Source organism: Pelodiscus sinensis, chromosome 5 (genome assembly GCF_049634645.1).
Source record: "Pelodiscus sinensis isolate JC-2024 chromosome 5, ASM4963464v1, whole genome shotgun sequence".
In the NCBI taxonomy this organism is placed as follows: Eukaryota; Metazoa; Chordata; order Testudines; family Trionychidae; genus Pelodiscus; species Pelodiscus sinensis.
The window spans coordinates 36419885-36434038 of record NC_134715.1 but is presented as its reverse complement, the minus strand read 5'-3'; the positions used below and the strand labels follow the sequence as shown (position 1 = coordinate 36434038).

Genomic DNA, 14154 nt, shown 5'->3' with positions numbered 1-14154 from the left:
AAAATGTGATAGCCATTATGATATTGCACTTTCGTGAGTCAAAGTAATCCATTCACTACTTTTGATTAGTATATTATGTTTATTTTGAAATCAGCTTAGTTTTTTAATCTAAAATATTGCCAAGGTTTTTTATTATTCCACCTTCATAAGTGTAATGGCTTGAAGTTGAATCCCAAACTGATTTCATTAATATTAGTGGAAATCAGCTTCCCATGTACTACAAGGGGAAACTTAGCCTATCTTCTACAGGCGAAAAAATGGACTATCCTGGAATTGAGATTGTTTTAAATGGTCTCTGCCCTCTGAAGATATGCAGGTTTTTATCTAAAAGACAAATGAACTGTAGTTGCTTTTATAAGCAACAGCTGTTTCTCCAGGGCCTAGACGGGCATGCATTGCCTATCCTGGTTTATTTCCAGTGAGGTACAATCTCTTCACGCTGTGCTTACAGTTGATCCTAAACATACCCTCATGTGTCAGATGTCAGCAACCTTCACACTAAATCAAAACATTCATCATTGTGATGAGATTGCATGAAGGTTCCTGTGAGCGTATTGCAGGAATCTTTGAAAATCAATACAACATAACAGGTTCATTACAAAATGGAAATTAAAAAGCAAACTCTTTAACCATTTTACATTCCCACTGAAAGCATGACAAGAAGGCTCATATAAACAAGTAATGATTTTTTTTATACTGTGTGGTCTCTGTTACTTTCTGAACAGGCAGCAAGTTGAATGGTTTAGGGCCTTGAAGCAAAGCCTGTAACACGTAATACTAGATCGCATCATTGTAAGGCCACTGAAAATGACACACTATTTCATTTTCAGGGGCCATACAATGATGCGATCTAGTATTATAACTTTAATATATTACATCTTATTAAGGTTATATAACTATAAAAACTTAGGGTAATTGCTCTAGAGTTCTAGGCCTTGATTCAGCACCCCACTAGGCAACACTGATTCCTATGTAAAGGAGCAGTGGTCCTAGATGTAGGGGATGTGGATTCACGTCCTAGACGTAGGGGATGTGGATTCACATCCTAGGTCTGCTATTGAGCTGCAGTGTGATATTGTTCCTCACTTTCTCCACCTATAATAATAGAAATGTCTGTCCTTTGTACACATTAAGATCTATTGATGATGAGCTAGAGGAGCAGGGAATTTTTTTTAGGTCGGGGGGCGAGGGTCTCTGATCCACAGGAAAAAAATCAGTTGGGGACTGCACAGAACGGAGAAGAAAAAACCCTCACTAAAAACTTTCAACTAAGAAACAGAAGTACTCTCCCCATGTTTCCCCCTCACACCAGAGCCTGGTGAGGGGGCGGGGGAGGAGGGTGGAGTAGGAATAGTAGATTTTGTGGGAAACCCTAGGCTCTTGGGGCCAAAACGAGGGGTTGAGTATGGGGGAGAGGGCTGCCTGGAAATGAACTTAAGGTTTGGGGTCTGGGAAGGAGGGTGCAGGAGCAGAGTGGGGGAGCAGGGTCTGGGTGGGAGGGATGTGCAGGAGTAAGGCAGGGGTGGGGAGTATGGCACTGAAGGGGTGCCAGGAGTGGGCAAGGTGGGAGGTTAGGTGTCTGGGCAACAGGGGGTATAGGAGCGAAGTGGAAGTGTGGAGTCCATGTGGGAAGAGATGCAGGAGCAGGGTGGAGGGTTTGGGAGTACAGGGGTGGGAGTATAGAGAGTGTGGGTGGTAGGGAGGCACTTACTTGGCACGGCTCCCTGGGGATGCACAGGGCTCTGTCCCCTGCCACTCCTAGGCACCAACCCCTGCTGTTCCTATTGGCCATGATTAAAGCCAATCAGAGTAGTGCGGGGGGAAAAAAGCTTCCAGGCAGCACTTTGTTTCCCCAGATGGCAGGTAGGGGGAGCTTGGTGGCAGTGTGCAGAGCTGCTACCTCCCCCTGCTGGGTGGGGAAGTATTTCTGGCCCTGGCTTGCCTTTCTCCAGCCTGTAGCGCTCAACTCCTCCTCCTCCTCCTCCTCCCCCCCCCCCCCCCACAGATTTTTACCATATGTAACTGTAGCAGAAATCAGGAAATGGTGCATTTCATTTTAGGTGAATTTCATTTGCAGTTTAAAGCAATATTTCTGACTGGTTAAGCTTATTCTTAGCACTCCTATATTTTGTGGCCTCATTCTAAGCTTTAATCTTGGTAATGCTCTCTTATTTTTGTATGGAATTTTGCCATCACTGAATTTCAAGAGGAATTAACATAGGATAACCTGTGCCTCTAAGCAGTTTATCCTTCTCTTATGGCAGACAATCTGCCATTGTTAAGTTGTGGTCGCTAGACAATGGGGATTCATTAGAAATTACTTACTCAAAGGTGAATTTGACACACCGTGTTGTATTCATGGAAATATTCAAATAGTGTGTGTGTAATATCTGACTGGGTTTATGGCTATCACGATTAAAATGTTAATGGTAATGGATATTTTTGTAATAAAGATTTGTGTAGGTGCATGTGTTTTCAGCAAAACATATCACAGCTGGACAAACTGTTCTCAAACCTTGAGAGCTACAAGGTTACTTCCTGGGTTGTATGAGAATGTAGGAGAAAACAAGAGATCAGCAAAAGCCACTGTAACAATATCAGAGCAGAACAATGGCCTCTATAATGACTTGTAATTTTAGGGGATGCAAGGTTCTCTGGTTGCCTGGGGTAAAGAGATAATTGCTTGATCACCACATTTGCTATTCAAAGGTCAGCACTGTTCCATCTCCTATATTTAACAATGCTTCATTGTAATAACTTATTTTTCCAAAAAAGACTAGTACATATGCTATTTTGGATACAGACTATTGCCCCTTTCTCTGACCATCCTGGGACTTCTCCTTAATTGGCATAAAGCAATTATAGTCCAGGTGAGAATAACCTATCAAGATAAACATCCTGAACTGCTCAGACTGGAGTCAGAGGGAAACCGCACCATCACTAGTTGCTACAACTGCAGCTTTACAACTCCACTTCTCTTGTGGTGAATTCCATGGCTAATACTGTCCCATACTGATAAGGTGCTGAAGGTGGATGTCTGTGATCCCAGGACTGCAGTTAGTCCAAGAGTGCAACAAATTTCACTCTTCAGTCACTACAAGGCCATACTTGCTTTAAAAAGTTACCATGTAAGAAATCCACATGTGCATTCCAGCATACCAAGAGAAAAGTCAGTATGTAAAACTATACCTGCAGTCTTTCAAAACAAAAATTAAGCCATCCTTCAAACAGAACAATTAATTTCTGAGACTGGATATGCAAAATCAGTCTCTCTTAAAATGATGGCAACAGAACTTCTTGCTATGGTTTAGATACAAACTGGTGGCATAAAGCCTAATACAGTGAATCCAACTCCCCCTCCCCATGCTACAACAATACAAATTAATAATAATGAGCGCTTACTGTGAAACCTTATGCAGGAGAAGCATTTTTGTATCATGACACAGCTAGTGTGCTCATGTACTGTAGACTGCAGGCTACTATTCTGAGATCAAGGTCTGGATTCACATTGGCTACGTCTACACTGTCCCCTTTTTCGGAAGGGGCATGCTAATTTTGAAAGTGGGAATAGGGAAATCCGCGGGGGATTTAAATATCCCCCGCGGATTTAAATAAACATGTCCGCGGCTTTTTTTCCTACTTCGAAGTAGGAATAAGAGATCCTCCGGAATAGGGCTTTATTCTGGAGGATCGGGCCACTCTAGATGCTTTTTTTCCGGCTTTTCCCCAAGCCAGAAAAAAAGCAGCGGACATGTTTATTTAAATCCGCGGGGGGATATTTAAATCCCCCGCGGATTTCCCTATTCCCACTTTCAAAATTAGCATGCCCCTTCCGAAAAAGGGGACAGTGTAGACGTAGCCTCTGTGTATGTATTTCAGCACGCTGTTTTTTAAACAACTTTCCATGAAATTTAAATAAATGCTTACTATGTTTGTCTGTCTGCTTTGTATGTGTATTCGTTCCTTTTTCTCCACTGGCCGATAGTATTTCCTCAGTGTTAGTATATTTTATTGCCAGTTAAGTTTCCTTTTCCCTCTTTCCATTCTTTAACTAGCTGCCACTGTTCCCTTTTGTTCTTTCACTTCCCCTTATTAATTACTATTTCCCGTCATCCTTCTATTCCCATTAAACTTCAGCGGTCTTTTATGTATGTAGAGCTAAGAGTCCTATTTCTGTGGCATCCTATTGACATTGCTCTTAAAACTATACAATACAATAGATAAAAATTATAGCAGGAATAATAAATTAACTATGTCTAGGATAATCATGCCCAAATTCCTAGTATGTGTGTTTTAAGCTAAGTGTCTATTGAACAGAAATATATAAAGGGGCCTTTGGTTGCTGGCCAACCTCATTTTGTTCTGCACATTGCTGTGCTTATATTAGTTAAGAGGAACAGTATTGTGATTCTACTCCATGTTCATGCACATGAAGTTTATTTCATGAGTGAGAACAATCTACCTCTGACAACCTTTACAGCATGAAGAATACAGAATTTGCTGACAAAACAATGTGCTTTCTGTACAAATGTTCTTTTGTTTGTCACAACAATGAAAGTCCTTTAAAGTATATACATAGCAAGTACTTGAAAGTGCAGTGCCTTTCATTCATACTTGCCTCTATATGTCTAATTTGGTTCCAAAGTGTTGTGAAAAGGATTCTAGGCAAGCATCCACACAGTGAGTTTCTCTCAGTTGTTGGCTATGGGGTTATAGGAGTATTTCTTTCTTGACTTCTTGCAGTGACATTTACTAGTACAGTACTACTCAACATGAAAAAGGGTTTCAGAAGCTCAGTTAAGGGACTACTGAATGAGCACTAGGGTCTCTGTGGATTATTCCCAACTGGAGTATTTTTAGATTCAAATGCAGCTCAAGTGCCCAGGCCAGAAAATTGGCAGATATACAGGAAGTAGATACAAATGGGAGGCAAATGGAATGGGTGCAGATCCACTCTATAGAAGCTATGCAGGTGGAGGAGGAACAGAAATAGCACCATGTGAACAATGTAGTTCTTCTTTCATATGACAACTAGCTACACTGTACAAGCTACACAGAGTTTTTGAAGTCCTTGAAAGCTGATAAATCATTTGGAAGAAATTGCAAGTGGAGTGTTCTGTGCAGGAAAGCTAAATTTGTCAATTAACACGTTTTGTTCAATTATTATATTGGGCTTCTTTGGTGAATCTGCAATATGCAAGACATATATACATTTAGGGCCTAATTTTGCAAACATGTACACATGAGTACTTCACCCATAAGAGCAATCCTGTCCACTTCAATGCAATTCTTTAGAAGGACAAGGAAGGCATTGAGTTCAATAACTGTGCACAAAGTAAATTCCTTGCTGCTTCCAGGTATGTGGTTTGTTTATTTTAATTCCCATGTTGCCAACTGTTAAACTACAAAGATACAAGAAATAGAGCCATATAACTTAATGCTCAACTTTTCAAAAACCAACTCCCTTTATTTGCAAAACGGAAGACATGAGCTAAGAACTCAATTATCATTGCATTTATTTAAAATAAATAAAATGTCTTGCCCACTTTCAGGATTTTTATATGTAGTTATTTTGTCTTGTTTTTCCTGCATTAGGTTTGTGATTTATCCTTCAGCCTGAAGAAAATGTTGATCCGACACAAACTGACGCACAATCCCAATCGTCCAATGGCTGAATGCCAGCTTTGCCACAAGAAGTTTACAAGAAATGACTACCTCAAAGTTCACATGGAAAATGTCCATGGAGAAACTGACAGCTAACTGTGGCTTATGCAAGAAGAGTATGTCTACTGTTGAGTGTTCCATTTGTCATGTACAAAATCCAGACTGCTCACCTGTGTACTGAGCAGAGTCAGGCAAAATAACTGTCATATGTTCAAAGTCTTTTTTTCCATGTTACTAACTAAAGGGGTTTTTTAAATCAAGTAAAACAGTTTGAAGATTTAAAAAAATATATAAACTTTTCTTTCTCTTAACCAATTATGTTTCCAGCCTTGGTATCTTCAATCTTGGGGGTATTATCATGAGACTTTACATACATTGAGTTGTCCAAAGTTGCTGGAGCACAATAAAAGCAACTGGATGCCTTCTTAAATTCAATTTCATCTTGACTAAACAGTGATCTCACCCAAAGCCATTTTATACAGATATTATCACCACATTTTAGTGGAACTGTTTCTTTACACTTTTAGTGCCTTTAATTATTAGATAAGTTGATCTTGAGATGCCATGATGCATGGTACAGAAACTGCACTCTCGGGCACTTTAACTAGAAGAAATTACATCTTGCTTGCTGATTGTTAGTCTAGTTCTAGACATAAGTTCTTCTCATTGTGTGAGACAAGCCAAGAGCAAAAGATGTGAACAATTTAGTTTTAAAAACCATATTCATGCCCTCAGTAGTAACTGGCCTGGGCAAATACAATTGTCTTTTTAAGGCAAAATAAATGTGTATTCAATTTTCTGGGGAAAATGATGTTCCCTGAAGTTTTACTCTGTGCAAAGCAGCTGCCTTGATTATCCCATTTAAACAACTTTAGTTTTCATAAAACTGTTAATGAGCACCAGGAAAAAAAATACAGCCGCCAACTGAGTAATACTCAAATTCTCCCAGATGTTAGATTAAGATTTGTATTCCACCAGTTCTCACAAAGAAAATAATTTTCATATGCTATCCATGTTTGCTACTGCATAATGAAGAGCCCATTTTAACCTAGCGAGACAGTAAAAAGCATAACTCTAGAAGTAGAGTGCATTTGAGAGGTCCAATACAATCCTGGAGGGGGTGTCACAGTTAAACATTAGGGCGCTTTGCCTCTGTGCTCTCATTCATTTTAATTTATGCGGATAAATAGTCATGAATAATTTGAAACTATATACCCTGTTCATGCTAGAAGCTTATCTCAGGTGCTGATGGAAAATGTAAACTTGCTCCTGGACTGCAACAGCGACCAGACAGACGAGCAAAAGGAAACAAGGCAAAATCCTGGCCCCACTGAAGTCTTCACTAGGGACAGAATTTCAATGGTTTTGCGTGTGTTTTGGCTCCTGTTCCATTGGATAGCTAACAGTCAGTTCTCAGTAAAATAGTTAATTTTTCAAAATATGAACAGAACACCTCATGAGTCCCAAAAGAAAGCACAGCCTGGCTAAGTGTGGTCCCAGGAAAGGAGTGCAAGGGGTTGTCCACATTTCCCTGGTTGGCACCATATTTACTACAAGACTATTTTTTGAACCCACCTCCATGCATACAATTATGTAACACCATGTGGCAACTGTGGCAATGGGTTAAAATACATTGTAAAATGTCATTGTGTAACTTGTCTTTTTCCTTATTTTCAGCTAGTTAATTGCATTAAAAGTGCCATCATTTTGGGTCAGAACTAAAGTCCATTGAAATCTGTGGCCTTTTGTTCAGGCACCATGTGAACAGCCATGTGACAAGGAACCCTGTGCTTTATATGAATGATATATGGTCAGTAAGAAACTACAGTGCATCATCCAAAAACTAAAAACAGACACAGTAACAAGGCAACACATAGGATGCCACACTTACATGTAATTATAATGCTTGGCCAGTCCCAAGTTATGCTACTGTGTCACGTAACTGACTATCGGATTCATTAGTTTAACTGAGGAAAAAATGATCACCATGCATATGTTGTCATTTTATATTTGACATTAACCTATGATGACAATTTTAATTAAAATCGAACTTATTTTCCTATATTTTATAACAGTTTGTCTCAATGTCATATTTTAGGTGCAAAGTATGTGTTTCTTTTTATAATTCAGTATTGAACAATGGTTGATGCATTTTATTGTCTTAAGTCAGGAAGATTCAATTAAATATATATTTTGAAAATCAAACTCGAGTGGGACATCTGTAAATTTGGAAAGTGGAGAATAATTGGGAATGTTTTCTTAGTTTGGCATCACAAAGACTTAAGCGTGTGCATATAAAAAATCAAAACAACAAAATTAAAACTCTCAAATGCCAAAATATGCAGGAAGAAACCTACATTATAGAAGTTTCACAAAGATATTTGAGATATTTGTCTCACTCACATGCAATAAGTTGTTTCTTCTTTTGGGAAAAGTTCTTATGAAGAAGTTTACTGGCAAGGCTATTTGCGAAGCAAATTTTAAATGATCTTGCTCCTGGTATTAGTACTAGAAACCTGATACCAAGAGTTACATAACCTATATTACTATATTTACAATATTGAACTGTATACTGAGTTTATATCTAGTACTGAGCACAATTATAAACCTTGTTTTCAATTGGCCATAACTTTTATTTAAAGAAAACCCTCTTCTTTCAAAGTAAAAAGCTTTCCATTGTTTGCCTGATACCACATATGATTTTTTTTTAATTTAAAGAAAATGCCCTTAAATCAATTAGAAGCATCCCATTCTATACATATCCTCCCATCCCCAACACATGTACACATTTTTTTTGGCTCTTTGATAGTCCAGTGAAGCAAAACAAAAGGATTAATTTATTGACATGATTCATATCATATGTCTTGGGTCAGACACAGCCAACTCTTCCAAAACAAAACATCACTAAAAGGAGACAATCATGTGAGGGAAGAAATTATACACTAACAAGTGTAGATAGCTGCGTTTGTGCCTGTATTGTGTAACTTCGTAATGGGGAATATAAAAAGGGAAAAATGGAAAGCTAAGATATGAACAAAGTCCATCCCAATGTAAACTGACGTACTCTTAAAGTTTTGTCTACGTAGAGTGCTGAGAATGCTTGTAAGTGTAAACTACCTCCATGAGGGGAACAGTTAACAGCTCTGGGAGCATGGCTTTCAGGCTGGGTCTACACTATAGAGTTTTTGTGCAAAAACTCGGAGTGTCCATACCTCCTGTGCGTTTTTGTGCAAGTAAAATGAAAGAACGAGGGTTTTTCCTGCTGTAGGTATTCCTCCTTCTAAACTCCTTTTTGCGCAAGAGCTCTTGCACACAAAGGTGTGGTTGGACGGGGAACAGAGCCTTTTGCGCAAAAAGAGGCAATCGAAAAAAGCCCAGGTGCCCTGGTGGCCATTCTGTAAACAGCGATCAGAGTTTTCTTTCGAGAGCATCCATGCAGTCTGGACGCTCTCTTGCGCAAAAGCGCATCGTTTTTGCTATGCGCTTCTGCTCTGTGGATGCGCTTTTGTGCAAGAAGCATGCAATGTAGACATAGTCTCAATGACGTAGCACCGTCCGCACTGACACTTTATAGCTCTGTAACTAGCTGTGCTCAGGGGATTGTTTTTCCACACTCTAGTGCAAGACCGTTACAGCACAGTAACTTGTCAGTGTAGAAAAGTCGTAAGAAACCCATCTTGCAGAAAACTCTTCCCATCTAACATTAGTAACAACAAAGATGTGAAGTCACCTCTCCCTTAACCTCATCCTTCCAATGAAGTGAATGCTCCAAAGCTGTCATGAGTATAAAATACTAACAATATGCATAAACAAAATGGTTCCATTATGTAATGAATAAATGTATTAAGTATGTTTAATTTGTCATTCATTTCTACAAACAAGGAAAGGAAAATAGTAGAGTAAGTAACATCACATGTACACAATCTTCAATATATTTGAGAGTCTGTGTGTTCAAGAACTCCTAAACAATAAGAGCTAGGAGCACCAAGTTCGGCATACAGCTTTCTCTATCATAACTTAAGGCAAAGTAAGGATTTGGTTTTACCAGGAAAATAGGAAGTGCCTGGAATGGGATTGCTTTTCATAAAACCATACAGCAAAAAGACAGAATCACCAGGCAAGCGAAAGAGGCTGGATGGAGATGCCTATTTTCCCCAGGACTGCCCCAAACGCCCGCGTCCCCTCCCCCCCCCCCCATTATTTGTACATGAACATTGCTGGCTGTTTGTCCTTTTTGTCAGGGAGCAAGGAGAAAGTGCATAGTTTGCTGCATTCCTCACTCTGGCAGGGGGAAAGGGGGAGTAGAGGCAGATGAACCTAGACTTGCTCCAGGAGACATACACACTTGCCCCAGCTATGTCTGCTGGAGCTGCAAAGGTCAGGTGAGGCACTTCTTACCTGGCCCCAAGCTGCTGTGGTGAGAGGGGGCTGGGGTAGTCCTCTCTCCCCCAAGCAACCTGCAAACTCAACCACTCATCGCCAGCCCCACCCCAAAGCAATGATTTAAATGAAGCATGCACATTTTCTTTTCCAAAAAAACCCAACTCAAGTAATTTTTGTTTAAGAACCTGAGCCATACTGGCTAAATCTAGTATATTTTATAAGTACTTTTAGATATACAGTAATAGTTGAATATGTTAAATACATGTCCTAGATTAAGGAATTAATTATATTATTCTGGGAACATAATAGCTGACCCATGTTTTAAAATTAAAACTTTTTGCAATTAACGTAATTTTTGTTTTGTATGTATGTAGGCCACTACTCTGCTTAATTCAATTTATTAGGACATGCACAGTACATCAAATTAAGCATGCACAATTTGAAGAACTGATGTCATAATTTGTGTTTATGTAAATTATCTTGAGGCCTGAAGGAAATTTTACATTATTTGCTTATCAATCAGTGTTATGATCTGAGGCTCTTTACTTTTCTAGGATATTGTTTAGAATAACTCGTTATTTTAAAAAAGGCGAAACATTCTGATCAACTGAAGAGGCAAGTGATTCTTCTCTAACAAGACAAAAAAGTTAAAAGAACATTTTAACCAAGGATTTATGTTTTTGTATGTTAATATGCTATATTAAAAAGAGGGAAAAGTTCACTATTTATTGCTGCTCTCTGTGACATGGCATGCACTGTGGCATCCTGCACAAAGACAGCTATTGTGTTTGCACAGAGTCAGCGGGCAGGGCCCAACCCTTCCTTTGTCAAATTCAGTAATCTAGTGTGGGTTCAAATAGTGTTTTACACACTCTGGCTTCTGTGTAAGCGTAACTGGTGATGTAGTACTCTGTTGTACCTAGTCTACATTCAGATAGTCATACATGGACCGTCTGCTGTCACTTGTGTTGACAGCCATACCTGGACATTCTAGTTTAAAAGACTTCATGCATACTGCACCTTGCTTTATTTGGTCACGCTCCTGCTCACAACTATTAACCTGTTAAGAGCAAGTTCAGAGTGTTGAACTCTATAGTCAGTGCTACGTAATCAGGTGACATGTGGTGGTGGCACAATATGTTAAGATTCAGGTATATGAACGCCGTATTCAGAAGTAAAATACAGAAGCAATCCACCCAGTGAGTTCTGACTTTTTCCAGAATGTTCCCAGTAAAGTGCACTATAAAACTACAGCATATCCAGTATTAGCAACAAAAGAAAAGTATTTGGGGAGGAAATATAAGCTTCTCCAAGTGTGCCATGTATTTTTTGGGAGGGGGGGGAGTTAGTCTTTTGCTGCCCATTGACAAGCTAGAACTTTCTGGCTATTGCTGCCAAGCACATAACATTTGCACGAATCCTACATTAAGAACAGCATAGTCACACATCCCCCAAAGGGAACTCTGGGAACATTGCCTCTCCAGAAGACATAATGCCTCTTAGACTTCCCCAAAGCACATGGGAATTACAGCATGTCCACCCTCCTTTGACTGGCCACCTCTGAGAAATGGAGGAGGGAGAAGGCAATGGCTGTCATGACATGGGCACTTGCAGTCTGTTCTATTTGTTCTGCTCAAGTGACATTTTTCAGGCTACTAAGTCACTGCTTAACCTTAGATATATCTGTCTCCAGTTACTCTAGAAGTGAGAACAGAAGCTCTATGTAACATGCACTCTGTCATCACCCGGAAGGAAACCACCACCCAGAATGGTAGATAGGAAGAGCAGATGCTCTGTTTCACCCTTTGGATTCTGACTGAGGTAAGAAGGAGAGCATTTCTGGGCCTCCCCGTCACTCAGAATGAAACAGGCAGCAAGATGGGGAATAAAAGCCAACAAAGCTTATTTAATGTTTAGCTTTTTGGGGGGAGGGAGAAAGCAAATAGTCATACAGCATTTTGTACCATGCTCTGGAAAGGCACTTTAAAAAAATAATCAGGAAAGTAAGTCACCATTTAAAAAAAAACACACTAAGACAGATAAACCATGGTCTAAACTAACGGCCAGAGAGAATTTTTTTTAAGTTTAAACCTTCAGCACATTTCTGAGAGTCTAGTTCTTTTGATGATTTAAAAGAAGCTGAGCAGCGATCAATAGCAACAAAAGGAATCAACTTAAGTTTTGAAAAGATTCTAAGGAATGGAGGTTTACATGTCTTATTGTAAGCCGAATAGAATGTCAGGAAAGGAGAGCAACTTGGTACAGTATAACAAATGCTTGGTACAAAACAGTCGAAACTACATTATCCAAGGAAACTACCTATGTGCCTATGATTCTTCTGCACCCCCCTCCACATACCCTTTATAACAGAAACAAAAAGCTGCCCTTACTGGAGTTAACAGCCCTGAGTTATGCCTCAAATCATCAACTCCTTCCAACAAATTGTTAATCTCAGGAAATCCCCCAAGTTTAGTCATTGTTTAATTGAAATGAAGAGCAACAGATCCAAGAACTGTCATCGAGATTTCTGAAAGCAACCTTAAATCATGGCTCTAACCCTGCAAGCACCAGAGGAGACGTATTCAGACAAAGCACATCATTACAGTAATTTATTAAGCGAGATACCTTTTTCTAAAGAGGCATAAAGCCCCAATTAAGCAAAAGCATGTATTTAAGTCTATTGGGGGAAGACATGCTACAGATTAAATGTTCGGCTGCATCAGGTTGCAACGTTGCATTAGGGCGGTGGGTCATGGCTACACTACAAATACTACCATGACACTGTTACACACTCTATGTCCTCTATGGCCATAGTGTAGAAATAGTTCAACAATGGAAAAAACCCTCAGTTGCTGTAGTCTAACGCTAAGGGTACGTCTAGACCGCTAGAATCGTTTTCAGATACTTTTGTCAGAAGAGGCTTTTCCAAAATGTGGCCCATCTATACTGGGCCAAATTCCGGAAACTCCACCTCTTTTGAAAGCCCCCTTCTTCCTCGTGGAACAAGGTATACAGGGACTTCTGAAAGAGCATATTTGCTCTTCTGCCAAAAAAAAAAAAAAAAAGCGGAAGAGCACATGGGTTCCCTGGACACGGTGGAGGGTTTTTTTGGAATACCTCTGGTATCCTGAACCCCTCCCCCCCCAGTCTAGCCGTACCCTGAGTAATGGTAACTAGGTTGAAGGAGGCATGGTTCCATTGAGCTAGTTAGATCAACAGGAACTGGAGATTTAGGTCAATATAGTTTTGCAACTCAGGGATCTGAATTTTTCACACTCCTGAACACTGAAATGATTTCAATGTTTTTAAGTTTAGGCCAGGCCTTAAATCTGATCTCTCACCAATTTGGAAGTGATTCCATGAGGAGTCTTGCCAAAATAAGAAAAAGGACTTGTACTCTGTCAGTGTGGCTTCTATGCAGCTTAACATATTATAGCTGCCGATGGAGAATCAAGATAACTCACAAAAACAGTATTAGTAGTAATTAAGCAAAAATGAGGTTCTGAGCATGGACTAATATAGGAGTCAGGAGCCCTGGATTCTATTCCAGGCATAGCCTGTGAATGACTCTGGGTACGTCACTTCACCTTTGTGTCTCTCTTTCCTGTCTCACCCTTTATCTTCTCTATTTAGGCTGCCAGCTCTTTAGAACAGGTGCCTTCTCACCATCTGTTTGTACCATTCCTTGTATGTGAGGGCCCTCATTTTGGTTGGTGTCTCCAGGCGTAACTAATACAAATAACTGTTGTTAATAGTAATAAAAATAGGAGCATTACCTTGAAATTACTAATGAGAGAGCAGGACTTGTTTGCTAAAAGTGAGGCAGAGGAGTATTCATTTCAGTTAGTCACTAATCCCCAGGGAAATGGGGTTGTTGCTATTGTTAAATAAAGGTCCTTCTATAAGCAGTTATTGTCCTTTCCAATTAACAGATTATGTCTTTGTTAGCTCAGAAGTAATACCTCATAAATGCCACCCAAAAAAGTAATACAAAGTTTGCCTCATTAAACATGCTTTCTTTGAAAAATAGGATTTAATCCATAAATGTTTTGTTGCATTGTTCTCAGCATGTAAGCTCTTTGGAGCAGGGACCGAATCTTGCTAATG

The 14154-nt window shown here is 39.6% G+C and overlaps 1 protein-coding gene across 7 annotated transcripts in view; it reads left to right on the top strand.

The window, feature by feature from the left end:
* The window catches only part of PRDM5 (PR/SET domain 5), a 151443-nt gene extending 142005 nt beyond the window's left edge, over positions 1-9438 (top strand). For 5 of the 7 annotated variants that reach the window (XM_075929820.1, XM_014574833.3, XM_014574836.3 and 2 more), the window contains one exon: positions 5596-9437. In XM_075929820.1, coding sequence (XP_075785935.1) covers positions 5596-5760 — 165 coding nt within the window. In that variant the 3' untranslated portion in view covers positions 5761-9437. Of the gene's footprint in view, positions 1-5595 lie in introns of all 7 variants that reach the window. The other 2 variants (XM_075929819.1, XM_014574834.3) reach the window with 1 other exon arrangement.
* The last annotated feature ends 4716 nt before the right edge of the window (positions 9439-14154 follow it).